The following is a 22162-nucleotide window of genomic DNA, read 5'->3' as shown; positions in this document are numbered from 1 at the left end:
CATCCCCAGGTAGGGAAGACGACCCGACGGACACAGCGTTGACTTTGGAAAATTTATCGTCCAACCGAACTCCTGCAGAGCCTGCATCGTGATGGACAGGTCGTTCACCAGGCCCTGACTGGTCGCAGACCGAATCAAGATATCGTCCAGATACCCCAAGACAGAGATGCCCTGGGCTCTCAAAGCCAGGACCGGCGCAAGCACCTTGGTGAAAACCCGCGGAGCCGAAGCGAGACCAAAGGGTAACGCCACGAATTAGTAACGATCCTCCGCAATGGCGAATCGAAGGTACCTCTGGTGACCCTCGAAAATGGGGATGTGAAGGTACGCATCCTTCAAGTCGATGGAGGCCATGAATTCCTCCGGAACCAGGGCAGCCACCACCGAGCGCAAGGATTCCATGCGGAACCTGCGAACCCGCACAAAGCGGTTCAGAGCTTTTAAGTCCAAAATCGGACGTACCTTGCCCTCCTTTCTGGGCACAGTGAACAGATTGGTATAGAACCCCCGAAATCTGTCCCGATGAGGAACCGGAACCACCACTCCCTGGGCCCGCAGGTCCCGCACCGCCAGATCCTGCAAGCGCTCCGAAAACAGCTGAAGATTTGTGGGAAAAAAATCTGCTCGCCGGCCGAGAGAGAAACTCGATCTTGTATCCAGATCGAACGATTTCCTGAACCCACCTGTCCCGAATGCGGGCCAGCCAGGGTTGAAGAAAACAGAGCAAACGTCCCCCCACCCCAGAACCGGGTGAGGGCGCCCCTTCAGGCTGAATTGGTATGGGCAGCGGACCCGGACTGGCCGGACTTCTGCTTACCTGCACATGGCTTCTTCTGGGAGCCTTGGCCCTTGAAGGGCTTGCCCTTATATTGCGACCGAAAGGCACGAAAGGACCCCTGAGAGGGCCTAAACGAGGTATTCTTCTTACCGCGAACAAACTTATTCTTGTGAGTTTGGGGTAAGAGAGTGGATACTCTGATAAAGGGAATTTCCGGGGGTAAGAGCAAAGACTCGCCAAAAAGGCGAGATTCCGCGTAGGGCAAATTAGCTAAAGTCTTGCGAGATGATTGGTCAACCGACCAACATTTCAGCCATATCAGGCGACGGTTCAATACCGCCACACTTGAGAGGCGTGCAGCCCAAGGGACTAAATCCAAGTCCGCATCACACAAATACATGACACCCTGATGAATTTGATCCACCATAGCCAAAGTTGTCGGTGGAGCAGAGTCAGCCACCAGGGTGCGCCTGAGCACCTGCGCCCAATCCGCAATAGCCTGGGCTGCCAAAATGGAAGCAAAAATAGGCTTCAGCATAGAACCAGCAACCGTATAAGCATGATGGCAAGAGACTCCAATCTCCTGTCCGTAGGGTCCCGAAACACCGGGGTATCCTCAGCAGGGATCGCAGTAGATTTATTCAAAACCGCCACCGCGTGATCCACCTGAGGCGGCACACACCAATGCTCATCAGTGGTGGGTGTAAAGGGATAACGCAGCTTGAACTAACTTGGCACAGTAAAGGGCTTCTTTAAATTGTGCCATTGCTCATCAACAGCGCGCTGAAATTCCGCAAGGCAGGGAAAAACCTGCGCTGTTTTGCGTTTCCTTTGCGTCCCATAAGAGGACATCAAAGCAGGAGGACACGGTTCATCCTGCAAACGCAGTGTTTCCTTGATAGAAGCAACCAACTCATCCATGAGTGCAAGCTCTTCAGGCGAGCCAGGGGGAGAATTATCAACCCCTTCTACCTCAGCCTCCCCCTCAGACCCCCCAAGGTCCAGAGATGAGCGAGACCCTGAGAAGGGCACTCCAGCCATAGCAGCCCCATCGCCCTCTGAATCAGAGGAAATAGACAATCTGGGCCGTTTTGCGGATCGATCAGCCATTAGCATCTGCACCTGAGAAGCCAAGTTCGCCACAATAGCAGCCAGATCAGCTCCCTCGGGGGATGCAGCAGCCCCTTGGCCCCCCACCAAGGTGGGAGGAAACTTGCAATCCTGAGAATACATGCCCCAGCAATTGAAAAAGGAGGACTGCCCCTTTAAGACCGCGGCGAGCGTAGCCCACCGCACACTACTGTATGTACCAACCCCCACAGGGATAAGGACACTGAGCAAGGAAATACAGGAAAAGGAAAGGTAAAAACCTGGAGAGACCACACAGGCTGCTGCCACCGATCGCTGTTCCAGAGCAAAAGGAAGTGATGCAATGACTGACCGCCCTATAAAGCCTATGCAGGCTACACAAACATGGTCGCTCGGCCGAGGCATTTCAGGCAATGAGAAAATGGCGCCGACATGTGGCTGTATGATCGATCGCCGCCAAAATGGCGGCGTTTGGTGCCAAAACACCACGCCGTACCACACAGGGCCGGTCACCATAATTTGCCACAAAAAATGGCGGGCCGCAGTAGCGGCCGCCGCACAGCATGTCCAAGCCCAGGCTGCCCCATACTCTCACATAGCAGAGCGGGAGAGCCCCCCCCCCCCGCAGCCCACAGAAAGGCAGCTATTCCACACAGGAATCTGACAGGGAGCTCAGCACATACACAGACATGCAGGGTCACACAGTCACAGACTGACACCCAAAACAGACAGGTCCCCACATAGAATTGCACTTACCAGTCCGGATGGCGTGGGGAGCCTTCTCCAGCGACCAAACCGCTGCACTGAGGACAGGGAGTGTCGCAGACAGGACGCAGTGGAACTGCGGTGCGGAACCGCAAATGGCGTCCGGTGAGGTAGCCACCTCACAGGCAGCATCCCTGCAGCGAACAGGGATGGGTCGTTCAATATGCCAGGAAAACCTGAGCTGAACGCTCGATGGCAGGCTGGGAAGCCCCTGGCTCTCAACCCTGGGATCCAGGGTGGCCAGTCCGAGACCCAGCTCCGCATGATCATCTTCATCCGAAGAAACTAAACTAATGCTGAGAAAAAGAACAGCTAAGTAAAAGAAAGCGAAAAATACTCCAAATAAAATCAAAAAGAGGATAGAAGGCTGAGACTGAAAGCCCCAGCACAGGATCAGCCAGCTACTCCTAAGCTAGGCATTAGAAACTGAGTTGAGAATGCAGGAAGCAGGGAGGTATTGACTGAGGGGACCACCCCCTAGGGGTGTGATATGCTAAAAGCTTTGATATTAACAAATCTTGTTGCCTAGCTACTCCTGCGGAGCAAAGGTCAATTACCCCATTAGTGAAGATTATGAAGTGGCGGCGACTGTCGGAGGACGTAAGAGAAATGGGGTTTTTGACTTATCGTAAAATCCATTTCTCTGATGTTCATTGAGAGACACAGCTTCTGACTCTTCTTAACCATTGGGTTATACTGCCCCCTAGAGGAGTAGGACACTAGGCAGGAAAAAGCCCGACTACGCCTATGGGGCAGTCCCAGGGAATATACTCCTACTCTCAGCTATAGGCACTCGGTTTTGTTACAAGCAGTGTCAGAAGAAAGCCAACTCCACAGAGGGGTGGGTGTTGTGTTTGTCAATGAACATCAGAGAAATGGATTTTACGGTAAGTCGAAAATCCCATTTTCCCTTCCGTTCATTGACTGACAGAGTTTCTGATTCTTCTTAATCACTGGGACGTCCCAAAGCAGCGTTAAACATAAGGAATGGGAAAAACAGCAGAAAAAATTCCAAAGGCTTAGCAAAGCCAACCAGGAAATATAAAACTCAACCAAGAACAACTAAAGCTCACCTGACAACAATACACCCTCAAGAGGTCCACCTCCTCTAAACAGCAGCCTGCAAAACATTGCAGCCAAAAGAAGCATCCACAGATGCCAACTTTATAAAAATTTTGTGAAAGGGTGCACAGACGACCAGGCGGCTGCCTTGCAAACCTACATCACTGATGCCTGATGACGGAAGGCCCAGGAGGCACTCAGAGCCCAAGTAGAGTGTGCCTTAACAGGGACAGGAGGAACCTGACCTTTAATTGAATAGGCCTGAACCACTGTGTCTGATCCATCTGGAAATGGTTGCAGCAGAAGCATCCAACCCTTTCCGAGGTCCATCCGTGAGTACAAATCGTGAGTCTGACTTCCTAAAAGGCTCCTTAGCTGCCAGATACACCCTGATTGCCCGAACCACAGCCAGGGAATGCAAGGCAATTTCCTTAAGATGTGTAGGCCTGGGACATAGGGAAGGCAACACAATATCTTCATTCAAATGGAAATCAGAAACGACCTTGGAAGGAACGATGGACAGCGACAAAGAACCACCTTATCTCTGTGAACCACCAGGTAAGGTGGACAAGACAATGCCACCAGTTCAGACACCCTGCGTGCAGACCTAATACCCACCAAAAAGGCCACCTTCTGGGACATCGTAAGCAGGGGAGCCTCCCGAATATTTTAGAAGGGAGGTTTCTGGAGAACTGGCCGCACCAAATTCAGGTCTCACAATGGCAATGGAGAACGCACTGGAGGAACCAAGTGTTGAACTCCCTGGATAATGTACGCACCAAAGAATGTGTGGCCAATGGACGTTGAAAGAAAACCGCCAAGGCCGAAAACCTGGCCCTTGATGGTACTCAAGGTCAAGCGCTGCTTAACCCCCATTGGAGGAAAGCCAAGATCCGAGCCACCAAAAAGGAGTGAGGGTGAACCCCAAGAGGAAGGAGCACTCTGGTTACAGCCGAGTCCAGAGTCAGACCCAGATAGTCCAGTTTTGTGGATGGAACCAGAGCAGACTTCTGAAGGTTCAGAATCCATCCTAACTCCTTCCGAGTTTGCAGAGTACTCTCCAAGTTGTCCATCAGAAGAAGCGAAGGCTCTCAGAAGGAGATTGTCCAGGTACCCCAGTACTATGCAGCAATTCTAAAACCTGGGCCAACACTTTTGTGACGACCCGAGGACCAGGGGCGAGACCAAAGGGCAACGGCACAAACTGATAATACTCCTCGCTCAAGGCAAAGCAGAGGAAGCGCTGATGACCGGCACATATTGGAATATGAATGTAGGCGTCCTTTATGTCGACAGAAGCGAGAAAGTCACCCCGATGTAGGGATGCCCCTATTGTGACTCCATTCGGAACTTCTGTACCCGTACAAAGCAATTTAGCACCTTGAGGTCCAGAACTGAACGCACCTTGCCTTCCTTCCTGGAAACTGTAAACAAGTTTAAGTAAAAACCCTGAAAACGTTTCGAAGTCAGAACCGAGCAATCACCCCTTGACTTAGCAAGGCTTTCACTACCCTAAAGAGACCCCGTAAGCGGTCTGGGGACAGTCACAAGTTAGAAGGAAAAAACCTTTCCGGAGGGTAAGAACGAAACTCGATCTAGTAGCTTGACCGTATGACAAGGGAGGTCCACGGATCCTGAAACCAGGGAAGACGTCCCCCACACCAGAGATACGGATGAGGACACCAGTTCATGCAGAGGAAGCTTTGTCCGCACGTCTGGAAAAGTCCGCTCGTGGCTTGCCAGACCAGGTTCTCTTGGAATCTCAGGAGGAGGCCCTGGAGGGCTTTGATCCCTTGTCCTGAGACCCTGGGGGACAAAAAGGCCTCTTTTGACCCGAGAAGAAAAGGCCTATGTCTACGATGGGGCTCTTTGCCCTTAGTAGCCTGCGGAAGAACTCTTCCCCCCATGAGAATCATAATTATGTCATCTAGATGAGCTGCAAACAGGTGATCCCCAACAAAGGAGAGATCAGATAAGGCCTTAACAGCCTAGTCCGCAGAACCAGTGTTCTAGCCAAAGACGCCGAAGGACCAATCCTGAGGTGACTCTTCAAATGGGTACCTACAACAAGGCAAGTATGAAAGTGTAGCTTCCTGCCACAGTTAAAAAAAGGGAAGGATCCTCGCCGCAGATGGGGCCCTTCTCAGCCCATGGAAAATGTTGTGCTTCAGCGATGGAAACTAAGGGAAAAAGAAAGTGGGCACGTAAGGAAACACCTGTGGAGTATGATGCGACTTGTGCATACCAAACGACACACCCTCAAGCCGTCTCATACAGCAGGTGATCCTTTCTCCATCTAAAAAGATTAGGAGCGTCCAAAAATGCTAATTTGTCCTTTCCTACTTGTCTTGTTGCAGGTACCTATTTGAAGAGTCACCACAGGAATGGTCCTTCTGCGTATTTGGCTAGAACACTGGTCTGCGGACCAGGTTGTTAAGAAGGCCTTACATGATCTCGCTCTTGTAGGGGGATCAACTGTTTGGAGCTTTTCCTGGATGACATCATTTTGGGTCTCACAGGGGGGAATAGTTCTTCTGCAAGGGCAAGGAGCCCCGTCGTACCCGTGGGCCTTTTCTTCTCGGCCCACAAGAGGCTTTTGTGTCCCCCAGGGTCTCAGGACAAGGGATCAAAGCCCTTCAGGACCTCCACCAGAGGTTCCAAGAGGACCTGGTCTGGCAAGCCACAAGCGGGCTCTTCCAGACCTACAGACAAGGCTTCTTCTGTATGAAGGGTTGTCCTCACCTGTATCTGGGGTGGGGGGGCACGTCTTCGCTGGTTTCAGGATCCATGGACCTCCCTGGTCATACGGTCAAGCTACAAGATTGAGTTTCGTTCTTACCCTCCGCAGATCTTCCCTGAGAGGAAGTCTCCAAGGGGAATCGGCAACCAGTCTCATCAGGTCTGCGTACCAAGACTGGCGAGGCCAGTTTTGTTGCCACCGGAATGTTTTCAACCTCAATCCTGTGCAGACGCCTCAGCAGGCGATTCAATGGGGGAAATGTATAAATCAACAGATACCGACCCCAAGGAGACACCAGTGCGTCTGTGGCGTCGGCCAGAGGATTTCGAGACCTGGATACGAATCTCTACACCTTCTTGCTAAGGCGACCTTGCAGACAAGTCGTCCAATAACTCAAAGCTATCGCTCTGAGCTCCAAAACATTTATCAGAAGATTTCACTCTTCCATCGCCCAGATACCCTGGGCACAGAGCTTCCCCAGCACCCCGCCTCTGCCCGACAGACTGGCGACCGTGGTTACCACCGTCCAAAACAACGGAAGGACATGCACTGGCACAGTGCTGGAGATTGAATCCACAACAGAGCAGATTTTGTGTTGTGGCTAAACCGAATCACAGAATCCAAGGACTTTGGATCCTTGTTCCATTTTACAAGAATCTCCCTTTGCAAAGGCAATGTATGTAACTGAGCAAAACGGAACGGCCTCGAAGGTCTATACCATCAGACCTAAGACTCGCATGCAAACGCATAGAGAGGACAGATTGTTGTCCAACAACTGAATTGCCCCCTGCAACTTTTACAACTTGTCTGGGGAAAAAAAAAAAACCCTCGCCAAGGCTGACTCCAGATTCAAACCCAGATAATCCAGTCTCAGAACCGGAGTCAGCACGGATTTCTTTAAATTGATGTCCAACCGAACTCCTGCAGAGTTCTGACTGTGATCGTCAGATCCCCCAACAATGCTGAATTAGAGTCCGCTCTCAACAGGAGATTGTCCAGGTACCCCAGTACCGCAATCCCCCGCCAGCGCAGCAGTGCTAATACCGATGCTAGTACCTTGGAAAACACGCTGGGAGCAGGGGCAGGACCAAAGGGTAACGCCACAAATTAATAATGCTACTCTGCTACCGCAGAGCGAAGAAACGGCTGGTGTCCAGCGTAGATAGGGATGTGTAGATAAGTGTCCTTGATATCTCTGGGGGCTAAGAAATCTCCCTGATGCAGAGACGCTAGTACCGTGCGGATGGACTCCATCCGAAACCTCTGTACCGCAAAAAGCGGTTCAAGGCCTTGAGATCCCGGATGGGACGCACCTTGCCTTCTTTTCTTGGCAAGGTGAATTTTTATCCTGGGACTCCATTGCTCAAAGAAACTTTTTTGTGTAATGTCGGCCCCACCGCTATTAGTGCGGATTCACAATTCCTGATTATGTAATAATAGCAGAGCAGAAGAGCAGAAAACCTAGAGGGAGACCCAGGAAAGTCACCAGACCACAGAGAAGCATCCAGCCTGATCGGTGCAAAAACGAACTTAACACTGTCTGCACAGGAAAAGGAAGAAGCTCTGCCTCTATCACCATAAGCCATGCCGCATGTCTGTCCATCCCAAGGACCTCAAGAAAATGGCCGCTCATACATTCTCAATGGGGAAGTATAGAAAATGGCTGCCCATGCAAACTAATGGGAACACAAAGATCATGAACCACAGCAAAATGGCAGCCCCCACGGAGCGCTATGCGGTCTCAGGACACCCTAAAAGGGTCCTAGAACAATAGGCATCTAAAGATCCCTAGCCAGGGACCCACCAAGGGCAATCCACCCCCTCAAATAAGCTCCATAACGGCCACATTATTACCTCCCCCACCCAAGGTAAACCTTGCTAGGGGCAGGGGAATGCCAAGGGGTACACCAGAATAGTCCTCCGGGGTGCCAGGGCTGAAGAAAATTTTACTCACCGTACCAGGTGGGTGCCACTCCGAAACAGATCACGTCCCACCCGGGATGGGGGTGCTGTCAGCCAAGGGGAAGCTGTGACTCAGGGTGTTCTAGGTTGATGCGTCCCAGCGAGACTGCCAACTCGCAGGCTCGTCCCCATCCATCGGGGCACTGTCGTGGCGAGACCTAGTTCTGGACTATAACCTGTTCACGCTCGCTGGCCAGGCTGGGAGACTTTAAGGATCTAGATTATCCAGTGCGAAATCATAGCCAGATGTTGCTTGTAGTTCCTCTGGATCTTGGTCCTCAGGAACTAACTAGTTAAAAAAATCACAAACTTTCCCTGTTACAGCTAGGACCTAGGTCATATTCCTAACACTAGGCAGAACAAACTGTTTGATGGTAGTAGAGTCTGAGGGGTTATGGCTGCAGGGACAGCCTCCATAGGTGTGGTATGTTTTATTTTTTTAACTGCCTAGTGCCTATTCCTATATGGTGGAGCATAACCCTATGAGTCATGAAGATAAGGAGCTGTGTCTGTCGCTGAATTTGATAGAGCAATGGGATTGTGGACTTACCAATGGTTAAGAAGAATCAGAAGCTGCGTCCATCAATGAAAAAAGGGTAAATCCCAATAAATGTATATTGATTAGATATCACGTCTACAAACTAGGGGGAAAATTTGTCAATTTTATTTTTACTAGTAATGGCGGTGATCAGTGATTTTTAGCGGGACTGCCACATTGCGGTGGACAGATCAGACACCTGACATTTTTTGGGGGACCAGTGACATTACTACAGTAATCAGTGCTAAAAATATGCACTGTTACTGTACTGACACTGGCAGGGAAGAAGTTAACACCAGTGGGCGATCAATGTGTATACTCCAAAAAAGATAAGTGCTATACAGCACACCCCTCCTGCACTCAGAACCTGGTCCTCAGGCTGCCTCAATCCCGGAACTCCTGCTAGTAAATAATTTTTATTTAATAAACTCGCTGAGGATAATGCGCTAGGCTGGGGCGCCCTTTGTTTTGTATTTACGGCAATCAATATGTGCCTAGGGGGTGCTTTCTAACTGTGTTGGAAATAGGCTCACTAGATAAACACAGAGACCTATGTTCCTAAATAGGAGGAAGACAGGATCCCTGTGTTCATCACCCACAGAACAGCGGTCTGTGGTGTTTACATCGGCAGGCCGCTGTTCTGTCTCCACGGAGAGCGATTGTGCGTGCCCGGTGAACATTGCGGTCGCCGGACCCAATGATTGGCTCCCACTCTAGCCAATCGGTGCGTGTGAGTATGCGGCCACATTAACTGCTACGCGAAACATACATGTACGTCGTTTTGCGTAAAATAGCCGACCCGCCGCAGTAAAACTAAGGTGGCTGCTCAGCAAGTGCTTAACTGTAGGGGCTATTAGACAATGTTCAAAATGATGGGGTGTGGACACCTACTGACACAGCCAGAAGACACTAGCATTACACTATGCAGAAAATATGAATATATTGGACACACAAAGCATCAAATGACAATGTGCCAAATATAGTACACAAACCCTGAGCATAAAATGAGAAAAGGAAGGTGAAATGATAGTGACTAAAACAAGGAAAATAATATTGTAGCTCACCTGACTAACTTCACTGTCTGTAGACCTGCCACGAATTTTCTTGTCATCTTCAGAGTTTTCCTGTGAAATTAGGCAACATTAAAGCTCATCTCCAGGCAAAGCTCATCTTCCCCTTCCCATCCACCTTTTAGTCATTTGCCAATTATTAACAATAAAACATCTTCTGAAGTCACTTTTATACTCACAAAACTAAAGCTGCAAATACTCATCTCAGCATCATCGGTCCAATGTCCGTGTGATCCCTTGCCTTCGTCTTCTCCCCAGATTCTTCCAGGTTGTGGCTTCTCAGTCGTTTTGATTGACTTATGCTGGATAATGACACACATTCATCAGCAGCCACTATGCCTAGAATGTACCATGAGCTGCACATGCACAGCAAATTGCAAAGAACAGGCCAGTAAGTTTATTTTATTGCAGAAGAGAGACAGCATTTCCTTCTTCTATAAATGGCCTGCCTGCTAGCAAGTTTGATTTCTGCCTTTGGTTAAGCTTAAAGTGATTGTAAAGGATCACCTTGCAAAACAGTCCATTCAGTTTAAAATAAAAATGAATGGCAAAAATTATACATTATAAATACCTTTTTTTTTATTTTTTATAAGTGATCACATTACCTCTGTTCCCTCTGTTCTCAGCTGCATAAGAGCTAGGGGAGGAGAAGCAACAGAACACTTGTCTTTCCTATGAATGGCTGTGCAAGGAGTGTGTATCCAGACAAGTCTGATCATTGGAGGAGAGCTCCCAGAATTCCCAGCATTGCTTGGGAACTGATCACAGTTTGTTCTCCTGTTTTGTGTGGTCAGTTTTTACTAGGAAACAGAGAGATTGGCAGGAACACAATGGATTTCACACACAGGAAGCAATACAAAGAGAACAGGATACTTTTCATTGTATTCTGGCATCCTTCTCCAGTGTCATTTCAAGTGCAAGAGAACAGGACTGAGCCTTTTGTATGCTGGGAGGTCCTGCCTCTGGAAAGCCTCCATCTTACCAAAGAAATTCTTGGTTTTCAGCTTTTATCCACTAAGAGCTTTCAAAATGTCTAGGTATAGTTTTTTTTATAAGATTTTGCAAGTAGGCCCACTTACAAAGAAATTAAAGCTCTCTAATGGTTATTATAGGTGAATTTTAAATGATAGAGAAAGAATATCAACCAAAAATCCCCCAAACAATTGGATTTTTGACTTACCATAAAATCCATTTCTCTGATGTTCATTGACGGACACAGCTCCTGAGAATCTTGACCAGTGAGACGTCCCAAAGCAGTGTCAAAAGATGAGAAGTGGGAACAGCAAAAAAATTTCCCAAGGCTAAACCTTAGCCAACAAAGATAAGAGCTCAACCAAAAACAACTGGACCCCACCTCAAAATAACTCCCCCAAAGAGGGAACAGACCCTCTAAAAAGCAGCCTGCAAAACCTTGCGGCCAAAAGAGGCCTCCGCAGATGGCAAATACATCCGCATTATAAAACTTTGGGAAAGTGTGCACCGAACAGGTAGCCGCCTTGCACACCTGCGTCACTGACGCCTGAGAGCGGAAGGCACAAGAAGCACTGAACGCCCGTGTAGAGTGCGCCTTCACAGGGAAAGGAGGAACCTAACCCTTAATTGAATAGGCCTGAGTCACCGTCTGTCTGATCCATCTAGAAATCGCAAAAGAATTGGACAGTCCTTTTCAAGGTCTATACATGAGTACAAATATGGAGTCTGACTTCCTAAAAGACTTTGTAGCTGCCAGGTACACCCAAATTGCCCGAACCACATCCAGGGCATGCAACGCAACTTCCTTAGGATGTTTTGGCCTTGGACACAGGGATGGCAACACAATGTCCTCATTCAAATGGAAATCAGAAACCGCTTTTAAAAGGAATGATCAACAGGGGCAAAGAACCACCTTATTTTTGTGGATCACCAAGTAAGGCCTACGGCAAGACAATGCCGCCAATTCCGACACCCTATGGGCAGAGGGGATTAGCCACCAAAAAAGCCACCTTCTGGGTCAGTGCAAGCAGGGAAGTAACAAAAATATTCACAAAAGGAGGCTTCTAAAGGACTGAAAGCACCAAGTTAAGATCCCAGAGGGTGTAGAGGCGACCGCAATGGTGGAGCCAAATGTAGTACCCCCTGAATTTTACACACAAGGGAGTGCGTGGCCAAGAGTCGTTGAAAAAAGACCAAGGCCAAAACCTGGCCCTTGAAGGTACTCAAAGCCAATTTCTGCTTAACCGCCCGTTGAAGAAAGGTCAAGACCCGAGCCATCGAGAAAGAGAGGGTGAACACAAAGTGACTCACACCACAAAATGTACGCTTTCCACGTACGATAGTAGATCTTCCAAGAGGTAGACTTTCTAGCATTTAACAGTGTTGGAATCACTGACCCAGACCTCTATTCCTCAGCACCTGGCTTTCAACAGCCAAGCCATCAAAGCCAGCGACTAAAGCAGGATTCCACAAGTTTTGGGAAAATTATTATTTATTTTTTTTAACACAAAGTTGTCACTAAAAGATAAATAGCTCACACATGACATAGGTATAAGTGGAATGACACCCCAAAATACATTCTGCTGCTTCTCCTGAGTACAGGCATACCACGTGTGAGACTTTTTGGGAGCCTAGCTGTGTACGAGACCCCGAAAACCAATCACCACCTTCAGGTTTTCTAATTCCGTAAATTGCACATTTTTTAAATCAAAAACAGAGTTTATTGAACTGTGTAGAAGTACAAGCAGCATAAAAAAAAAAAAAAAAACCCCGAAGCGCATAAGAATGCATAGTCATACATACAGTAACAGACAGATAAAGCATCAAAGTTCAAAATAAACCCATGAGGAGAATTAAACAAACCCCCCCCCCCCAAAAAAACAAAAAACAGAGATGAAGGGTCCCCCCACGATGCAAATAGTTCCAGTCCAACACTACCAGAGACAGGAAGCAAGAAAATACACGAAAATACACAGCAACCCATTCAACAATGTACAGTAAAAAAAAATAAAAAATAAAAATTGGTCCTCAAGAAGCATATAGGAAAGGCTGCAGATGCTTGTCTCTGCCCCACCCGTTGTATGATGTTAGGGCCACACAGACGACATCTGCCGAATATGCCCATGGAAAGGATGACTCTTGGTACTTTCCTTCTTCCTCATCTCTCACACTGCACTCGTTTTTCATTCATTTTACTTGGTAAGTACTTGCTTTTCTTTTGCATTATTCCTCCCATCCCTTATCTCGTGGTTCATTGGCACCCTTCACATACTATCTCATATCCTCACTTCATATAATCATCACCATGGTTGTTCCATTGCTGGGTGTCAGGTTTGCCTCTTCTCTTCTTTTCTCTTTTCGCACTACCCTCATCTCTCACACTATTCTTCACTCATTGTCCCATTCTTTTCACTTTCACACTCTGATCACTCATTTCTTCTACAGCTTTCACTCATTGTCACATTTCTCATTACTTTACTGCACCAATCATACCAGTCCTTCCTGTACCGTGCATAATATCTGATTTATTCATTTATTGTTCATTATACATGATATACTATTTATACCCAAAATACGATGAATTCCAATTTTTATGACAGACATGGAAGGCTCATGGCTTTACTCCACACGTTTGTCACTTACCTCCCATGGGCCCCTCCGCTGCATTGTCGTCCGCTGGGACCCTTCAGCTCCCGGGCCAGACCTACACCATTGCTACCGCACGGGGATCAATTCTCTGATTCCAGCTTTACTAATGTGTGAGTATTGGGCAATCTAATGAGTTCCCCAGGACTTACAGAATTTTTTCCAAACAATGCTTTGAGTTACATTCCAATTATTATTTCTTTCGTTTTTTTAGATTTATTATTTTTTCAATGCATTCTCTCTTGAAGAAGCGAGCAGTGACTCGCGAAACGCGTCAGCCTAGATGCATTATATTTATATGCTATGTTAACATTATATATGATTATGTTTTTATCTTTGAGACTAAGATGTTTTGTACTCCCATGAATACCTATATGTATGTTATTTATATGTATACATGTATTTCAAGATTTCCAATTAAGTCTGTTATTCTAGCGCTTCAGGCGCACAATTTTGATGATTTTTTTCTGCTACTTTTTGCAATAAAGATTATTTTTTTCAATTACTCATTTTTTGTTATTTCCAGCCACATGTACCCACCTAACATAAAGTCCCACGGGCCAATTTTCTCTTTCCATATAGGAAAGGGAGAACACATCAGGTGGAGCACATCAGAGACAACTGCAGCCACTTATCCCAGATCTTGTGATATTTAGCAGGGCAACCCCTATTAACATAAATACGTTTCTTATATGGCAGAGTGGCATTCACCTCGGCGATCCAGGCAGCCAAAGTAGGGGGTGAGGGCTGCATCCAGCTGCGCGCCAACAGCTTCTGGGCACTAAACAACGTTTCATGTATACATTTCAGTGAGCTCTTATTTACCTCTAGATCTGGAAATAAACCCAAAAGACATTGCCGAGGATCCAGTGAGACCGGAGAGCCCATCTGATCGTGCAGAAAACGAACCACCTGTTGCCAGAAACAGTTGACACGAGGGCACTGCCAGATCAGGTGCTCAAAGGTACCAGCGGATAGGGAGCATTTAGGACAGTCCGGGCTGCGGGAGCAGTCAAATTTCGCCATGCGAACAGGAGTAAGATGTACCCTATGCAAAATATAGGTTTGTGTCAGTCTGTCAGACATCTTAGGAGACACCAGCTTACCCACCTCTAGCACATCACTCCAGTCCTTATCTAGTTCCCCAGCACATTCCTCCCAGACGGGCTTTAGGGAATAAGCCAGCTTCGTAGCCGATGGAGTAAGAAGCATATAGTAAAATAGTGAGATCAATTGTCTAGGTTCGTCTCCCCGCAGGATCAGCAGAACATCTAACGGTTGCAACTGGGGGTAAGTACCGTCAAACTGTGCACGCAAAGCGTGGCGCAGCTGGAGGAACCAGAAAAACATGGAGTTTGGCAGTCGAAATCCGTCTTCAATTGATCACACTGCTTAAGACGCCCATCACGGAGAACATGGGAAAGCTTATATATGCCATGCCGTATCCAGATCTGCGGATCCAGAACCAGCAGGAGCTCTCGGAGATGTCTATTAAACCACAGGGGGGTGTCGTTGTGAAGGGGAGAGCAGCCCAGTTTCGCAGCCGCCAAGTCCCAAATCCGCTTATTGTGGAATGCATACGTGAGTCTACCAGGGCTACCAACCGCGCCCTGAAGGCCTCGCAGGATATCACAAAAGGGATGGGGGAATTGGCCGGAGGACCCCGCACAAACCAGGGACTCATAGTGATTCCTGTCCGCCTTATCAAAATAAAAGAAATGGGACAACTGTGCCGCTATATAGTACAAACTGAGAAAAGGAACCGATAGGCCGCCGAGTTTGGTAGGACACTTCAGGGCCCTCCAGGACAGCTACTGCCAAACAAACAAAGGACTTCAGGATAGACTCCAGGACTCGGAAATACTTCAACTGGATGTAAACCGGTGAGTGCCAGAGAACATACAAGATCTTAGGTAATAAGATCATTTTAATCAATGCAATACGGCCCATAACTCCTAACGGTAGTCTAGACCAAACTTGCGTCTTACTCTTAGTCAGTGCAATGAGGGGTTCAACATTTAAGGGTACAAAGTCCGACAAGTCACGAGAGACCTGAATCCCTATATACCTAATAGAGCTAACTCTCTGTAGAGGCATAGAGGCTTGTTCCTGCGGGGGGGGGGGGGGGGGGTGGGGAGAGAGAGGTCAATGGGAAGGATCTGAGATTTATCCCAATTGATTTTCAACCCAGAGAAGGTCCCAAGGCTCACGATAAGGCGGAGGGCAGTAGTGAGGGAATGCCCAGAGTCAGCTAGGTACAGAATCATATCGTCGGCATATAAGCCAACCTTTTCCTCCAGGGTCCCCGAGGACAGACCGGTAACACCAGGGTGGGCTCTCAGTGCCATTGCCAGAGGTTCTACCACCAAGGCATACAGCAGGGGGGAAATGGGGCACCCCTGACGCGTCCCCCTAGAAAGGGGGAAGGCGACAGAGGTCCATCCATTCACCACCACCCGCGCTCTCGGGGAGGTATACAGTATGGAAAGCCACTTGATAAAATTGGAGCCAAAGCAACGCAGGCACTGATAGGGCCATTCGACTGAATCGAATGCCTTGGCCGCATCCAATGAAACCACCACCCTGGTGCCAATCAGTGAGTGAGAAGCCTGAATATTCATATGCAACCGTCTGGTATTAAACACAGTGTTCTTAGCAGGCATAAACCCCGTCTGATCTGTATGCACCAATGAAAGCATCACCTTGTTCAGACGCAGGGCTAAAATTTTGGCTAGGATTTTGAGATCCGTCTGTAATAAGGATATTGGTCTATAGGAACTCGGCTGACTAGGGTCTTTACTCGGTTTAGGAATAAGCATAATAAGCGCCTCCTGCATGGAATCTGGTAGGGTATTAGCCTCAAAAGCCGCCTGATACAATTCGAGAAGCCTGGGGACCAACGTCTCAGAAAACGTTTGATAGAACTCAATCGGGAGGCCGTCAGATCCAGGAGCCTTAGAACGGGCAAAGAGGGACAGCGCGGTTACAATCTCGGTGTCCGTTAGAGGTGCCTCCAAAGCCCTAAGCTGCGGGTCTGTGAGGGTAGGGAAAGTAAACTGATCTAAAAATGAAGAGAGCTCCTGAGCGGAGTACTCCGCCCCAGTCGCATAGACCTCCCTGAAGAAGGAAACAAATTCAGCCACTACAGCAGCCGGCTCCTTCACGGAATCCCCCGAAGGGGAAAGCAATGAGATCACGACCGGCGGTCTAGAGTCAAGGTGAGCCAAATATGCCAACAATCGACCAGGACGTTCGCCCTGCTCAAATATTTGCTGTTTAGCAAAGAACATACAGCGTTTAGCCCTCTCAAAGCAAAGTTGTTCAGTCACTCGAGATTGTAATTTAAGATCAGCCAAGCCAGCAGGGATAGGGGCCTCCACATACCAAGCCTCCAGCTCTTGAAGCCGGGCAAGGGCCTGAATGTAGGACAGTTCAGAATTGCACTTGTGGCGATTAATATGTTCACTCAATAAGCGCCGGCAGTGCTTTTTAAACATATCCCAAACAAGTAAGGGGGATGCTGTGCCCGTGTTGGAGCTGAAGTAGAATTGCCATTCGCCTGCCAGCTTAGCAAGATCCGTCAAAATAGTCAACCAGAAGGGGTTCAGTCTCCAGGTCGGGGTAGGAGTCACTACCGTCCTACTTATAGTAACACAATACAGGGCATGATCAGACAAAATTCGAGGACAGAAGCTTGCCCCTTGTAACCTAGGGAGGAGGTGCCGGGAAACTAAAATGAAATCGATACGAGACATGGAAGAGTGAGTGGAAGAAAAACACGAATAAGCCCTACAAGCGGGGTACAGATGTCTCCAAGTGTCCACAAGAGAAAAATCTGTCAGAAGACGGGCAAAACAACTATCACGAGAGGGGTAGGGAAGGCCCCCAGACTGTCCCAAACTATCCAGACCTGGATTCAAAACAGTATTAAATCTCCTAACCACATGGCCGGGATGGTCGGGTGTCGAGACATGAAGGCAAACCCCTCGGTGAGGACACCAGAGCAATAGGGAGGAGGCACATACCAGGCCAAGTGCAACACAGGGGAGTTATCAATAAGAGCTTTGAGGAATACATACCGGCCCTGAGGGTCCAATTCAACCAAGTGAACAGCAAAATTTACAGATTTAGCCACCAGAACCGAGACACCCCTGGAAGAGGTAGTGTGGGTAGAGTGAAACGCCCATCCAACCCAAGGGGGTCGGAGCGCCCGCTGAGGAGAACCAGCAGCATGGGTTTCGACCAGCACAATAACATCAGCTCGCCGGTGCTTTAAATATGAGAATACTGCGGTGCGTTTCACCCTATCCCCAAGAAAACGGACATTCCAGATCAAAAAAGTCAAGGACGCCATTCAGGGGCGAAAAATAGGTCAAAAACAGGCGTCTCAGGTGGCAAAGGGGGATCCCCAGAGCCGGCATAGCATCCCAGAGCAGCTGTGTACCATGCATTAGTAAGACATCGTTGGACAAGAGCAATAGGAGCAAACAGAAAACAAATATGACTAATGACCCAGACATAATCTCGGAGGTAGGAGTCCAGGACAACCTGGGCTCTAGCGATCACAGGATGATCACATTTAGTGTAAATAACAACATAACAAGACAAGTGGGGAACATAAGAACCCTAAACTTCAGAAGGGCAAACTTTCCAAAATTGTACTCAATGATGGAAAAGGTAAACTGGGACCAAACCCTGGGATCCCTGACCACAGAGGAAAAATGGGAATGCTTTAGGAACATATTAGGCAAAGGCATCTTGCAGAGCATTCCTATGGGAAATAAATTTAGAAGAGACAAAGCCAAACCTGGCTGGCTAAACTGTAGCGTCATAAAACTTATTAGGGGGAAAAAATTGGCCTTCAAGAAGTATAAATCAGAGGGCACAGTATCGGCTTTCGAGCAATACAAGGAGGCAAATAAGAAAAGTAAACAAGAAATCAAGATGGCTAAAATCAACTTTGAGAGACAAATAGCGGAGGATAGTAAAAAAAACCCAAAGAAATTCTTTAAATATATCAACAGCAAAAAAACTAAGGCAGAGCATATTGCACACATAATTAACAATGATGGGAGGATGGTTACAGAGGACACTGAAAAAGCAACCGTGCTAAATGCTTTTTTCTCGTCAGTCTTTACACAGGAAAAGGAGGGGTACACTGACCATGACTGTATGGTTAGTAATAATAAACAGGACTTGCCACCATGGCTAACAGAGGGGGAAATCAGGGAAAGGCTGGATAAACTTAACACAAACAAATCACCAGGACCGGATGGCATACATCCGAGAGTACTCAAGGAACTCAGTAAAGTTATATCGAGACCACTGTTCCTGATCTTTGCTGACAGTATTAGGACAGGAGATGTACCAGGGGATTGGAAGAAAGCTAACGTGATTCCAATATTCAAAAAGGGCCAGAGGCATATCCCGGGAAATTATAGGCCTGTCAGTTTGACATCAGTAGTATGTAAACTTCTGGAGGGGATGATAAGGGACTATATTGTAGAGTTTGCTAAGGACAACAACATCATCAGCAGTAATCAGCACGGGTTTACAAATGGGCGTTCTTGTCAAACCAATCTCCTTACATTCTACGAGGAGGTGAGCTGTGAGCTAGATAGGGGCAGGCCAGTAGATGTGGTGTACTTAGATTTCGCTAAGGCGTTTGATACAGTTCCCCACAAGCGCTTAATTTATAAAATAAGGTCTGCAGGTATCGATAGCAGGGTTTGCTCTTGGATACGGAACTGGCTAAAAAGGCGGGTCCAAAGGGTAGTAATAAACAGCGCATACTCAGACTGGTCTGAGGTGGTAAGCGGGGTCCCCCAAGGCTCAGTCCTGGGACCAACCTTGTTCAATTTATTCATAAACAACATTGAGGTCGGGATCAGTAGTTCGATATCAGTTTTTGCAGATGACACAAAATTGGGCAGGGCAATAACTTCACAACATGAAGCAGATATCCTGCAGAATGACCTGGACAAAATAACAGAGTGGGCAACGACATGGCAAATGAGGTTTAACGTGGAGAAGTGTAAGGTTTTGCACTTGGGGACTAAAAACATAAAATCACAATACACGTTAGGAGGGGAGCCCTTGGGGGAATCAAAAATGGAGAAGGATCTGGGAGTATTGGTTGATGATAGATTAGGAAACAGCATGCAATGTCAAGCGGCAGCTTCCAAAGCCAACAGAATATTAGCATGCATAAAGAAAGGGATGCATTCCAGAGATAAGACTATAATCCTTCCACTTTATAAAACTCTGGTCCGACCGCATCTGGAGTATTCCGTCCAGTTCTGGTCGCCAGTCCTCAGGAGGGATGTGTTGGAGCTGGAGAGAGTCCAGAGAAGGGCAACTAAACTAATTAGGGGATTGGAGGACCTTGACTATGAAGAGCGTCTACAATCGCTCGATTTATTCTCCCTGGAGAAGAGACGTCTGAGGGGGGACATGATAGCAATTTATAAATATCTTAATGGGGATCCCAGCTTAGAAAAAAAGCTGTTCATTCGAAGGGATTGCATGAGGACTCGAGGGCATACAATGCGATTAGAGGAGAAGCGTTTTAACCTCAGGCAACGCGGGGGGTTCTTTACTGTTAGGGCAACAAGATTGTGGAATTCTCTACCACAAGAGGTGGTTTCTGCGGGTAGTATGGTGGCTTTCAAAAGACTCTTAGACTTACATCTCAAGGATCAGAACATTCAGGGGTATGGGAGATGATTACAGCCACACATGCCTACACAGGTTGAACTGGATGGACTATTGTCTTTATTCAACCTCACCTACTATGTAACTATGTAAAAATAGAGGGACAGAAGGGGGGGACCCCTCAGCAAAAAACATCACATAGTAAACATAAAACCCATTCCCACCCGGCTCTGAACAAACCCCAACCCGTGCGAGCATATTCCCTAAAACCTATTCCCACCCGGCTCTGCACAAACCCCAACCCGTGCGAGCATATTCCCTAAACAGAGCACAAAAAAATTGGATTTTTGACTTACCGTAAAATCCTTTTCTCTTAAAGCGGAGTTCCACCCAGTGAACTTTTTTTTTTTAATAAAAATACCCCCGGGACAGTCAGGGCTAATGCATTCCACAATGGCTAGCCTCTGATCTGTCCCGGGTTGCACTTACCTTTTAGAAGAAATACTTACCTTGAAAATGTATTCTCCAGCGCTGCCATCTAAGGTGTGGGCAGCTTGAAGCCAGAGCGATCCTCTTCTGTGTCCTCTTCCATCTTCTTCGGTCCCACGATGCACTGCACCGGCCCCACCGTCACTTCCGGTGCTGCAGCGTCATCCCTGCACAGCTTCTGGGCATGCCCAGAAGCTCTTTTGCAAGGTATGACGGCGCCTGCACCGGAACTGACGGCGGGGCCGGTGCAGGCGCATTGATTCCTGGGAGCGATACCGTTCAGCTCCCAGGAATCATTGCATGTCAGGAAGTGACGACACGCCGCGGCCGCCGAGGGGAGGAAGAAGGAAGTAAGGGAAGTATTTTTTCTTCTAAACGTGGTAAAAAAAAAAATTGCGATTATCCATTTGTTTTTCAGGTGACCCGGAGCGAGAAGATGGAGGTAAGTATAATTTTAGGGTGGAACTCCACTTTAAGCTCATTGACAGACGCAGATTCCTTCTCTTGATATCCGTAGGGTATTACTGCCCCCTACAGGAGTAGGACACTAGGCAGGAAAAAAAAAAAAGTTCTGGCTACACCTATAGGCAGTCCCAGGGGGTATACCCTCTCTCTCCCTGCTATAGGATGTCAGTTATGTAACAAAGCAGTGTCAGAGAAATCAAACCAACCCAACTCAAAATAGAGGGGCGGGTCCTGCATCTGTCAATGAGCTTAAGAGAAAAGGATTTTACGGTAAGTCAAAAATCCAGTTTTCTCTGTCGCTCATTGACAGAAGCAGATTCCACCTCTTGATAACCATAGGGACGTCCCAAAGCAGCGCCATAAATGAGGGGTGGGATAACAGAAAAAAAATCCAAACCAGAGCCATTCAGAAGAACAGAGGACTCATTGAAACAAGATGAGACCCACCTGAAAAAAACAGAACCCCCGAGGTAGACCAAAGGTCCCCTCAAACAGCAGCCAGCAAAACCTTGCAGCCAAAAGAGGCATCCGCCGATGCCATCGCATCAACCTTATAACATTTAGTAAAGGTATGAACAGACGACCAGGTAGCCGCCTTGCAAACCTGAAGCACCGACGCCTGATGGCGGAAGGCCAAGGAAGCACTAAGAGCCCGAGTAGAGTGCGCCTTAACAGGGAATAGAGGAACCTGACCCCTAATAGAATAAGCCTGCACAACCGTCTGCCTGATCCATCTGGAGATAGTCGCTGCAGACGCAGGCAACCCCTTTCTAGGGCCATCCGTGATCACAAAAAGCGAATCAGACTTACGAAAAGAGTCAGTAATAGCCAAGTACACCCTGATTGCCCGAACCACATCCAAGGAGTGCAACGCAAATTTTCCGAGGATGACTGGGCTTAGGACACAGGGAAGGCAAAACAATATCCTCATT

The 22162-nt window shown here is 47.8% G+C and overlaps 1 protein-coding gene across 2 annotated transcripts in view; it reads right to left on the bottom strand.

The window, feature by feature from the left end:
* The window catches only part of CNOT3 (CCR4-NOT transcription complex subunit 3), an 894807-nt gene that overhangs the window by 391602 nt on the left and 481043 nt on the right, over positions 1-22162 (bottom strand). For both annotated transcript variants that reach the window (XM_082273841.1, XM_082273842.1), the window contains exon 10: positions 9999-10058. In XM_082273841.1, the coding sequence (XP_082129967.1) occupies positions 9999-10058 (60 nt within the window). The remainder of the gene's footprint in view (positions 1-9998; positions 10059-22162) is intronic.

Source organism: Pelophylax lessonae (genome assembly GCF_965119305.1).
Source record: "Pelophylax lessonae genome assembly, chromosome: 12".
NCBI lineage: Eukaryota > Metazoa > Chordata > Amphibia > Anura > Ranidae > Pelophylax > Pelophylax lessonae.
The sequence above is the reverse complement of the archived record's forward strand: the minus strand, read 5'-3'. Positions and strand labels throughout refer to the sequence as shown.